We start from the raw sequence: 1114 nt of genomic DNA, 5'->3' as shown, positions 1-1114 counted from the left end.
TACCAGAATGGAGGGGGTCAGTATCATGGGCCATGAGCAATCTTTTCCATCTTGTTTAACTGATCTGACTGCTTAGACTCAGAAGCTTATCTAAAAGATAAGCGTGTGAGTCTCTCGGGTTATGAAATTGGACTAAACCTCCCTAGCCTGACCTCAGCAGATTTCAACATCACTAGTGCTCCATCTGTTTTGTTTTTTAAAAAAATATTTTTATTGATTTCGGAGAGGTAGAGAGAGATAGAAACATCAGTGATGAGAGAGATCATTGATCGGCTGCCTCCTGCACCCCTCCCCCCCACTGGGGATCAAAACCACACCCCGGGCATGTGCCCTTGACCGGAATCAAACCCGGGACCCTTCAGTCCGCAGGCTGACACACTATCCACTGAGCCAAACCAGCCAGGGCTATTAGTGCTCCGTGTGTTGAAGAGCCCTTTCTCATCCCTGTGTATCCAAGCTCCACTCTCCACCCAGCGAGATGTGAGGGAGACCAGCAGCCCTGTGCTGAGCTCCTTTGCTCCTCCTCAGAGGAGTCCAGAGAGGGGAGATCTGTAGAAGCAAAAATTGGGAGGCAGCTCCCGGGTCCAGACCCTCCTGGGCCTTTGGACCTGTGTGAGATCAGAGAAAGGGGTCAGCTCAGGTCAAGAGCCTTAAGTTACAGTCTGGGCATCATCCAGAGCTGGACCCAGCCACGCATGACATTAATGCCAACCCCTAACCATGCATGGATGTGCCTTGTATTCTGACAAGAGAGTTAGATTTTTGAGGCCAGAGACTAGTTCTTGTTCCTCCTCCTACTCCCAGTGCCTTCAGAGCAGTTAACTTATAGATTATGAAAAAATAGTAATAACTGACTGTGGGCATGGGTATGGGGTCCCCAGAGAGAGGAGTGGGTAGGTACGGGGCCTCCATGCTGACACACTGGACTTGCTCTCAGAATAGGAAAGGAAGGAAAGATGAGAATCATAGCAGCCCGTGTTTATTTTGACAGGAGCTCTGGCAGCAGATTTGGGAGGGCAGCTAAAATGAGGTTTGGGAGGTAATGCATTTGTGTCCATGGCCTGTCACAGAGCTGCCTGTCTTTGCTGCTTTAAGGGCCATGGTCCATGCAGCT

At 50.0% G+C, this 1114-nt stretch overlaps 1 protein-coding gene across 1 annotated transcript in view; it reads left to right on the top strand.

Annotated features, from left to right (window-relative positions):
- The window catches only part of SLC6A4 (solute carrier family 6 (neurotransmitter transporter), member 4), a 31682-nt gene that overhangs the window by 8676 nt on the left and 21892 nt on the right, over positions 1 to 1114 (top strand). The window contains 1 exon segment of the mRNA XM_006779650.2: positions 1 to 16. This exon segment is cut by the window's left edge and continues 21 nt beyond it. Within this exon segment, the coding sequence (XP_006779713.1) occupies positions 1 to 16 (16 nt within the window).

The sequence above is a fragment of the Myotis davidii genome, unplaced genomic scaffold, assembly GCF_000327345.1.
Source record: "Myotis davidii unplaced genomic scaffold, ASM32734v1 scaffold363, whole genome shotgun sequence".
In the NCBI taxonomy this organism is placed as follows: Eukaryota; Metazoa; Chordata; class Mammalia; order Chiroptera; family Vespertilionidae; genus Myotis; species Myotis davidii.
The sequence above is the reverse complement of the archived record's forward strand: the minus strand, read 5'-3'. Positions and strand labels throughout refer to the sequence as shown.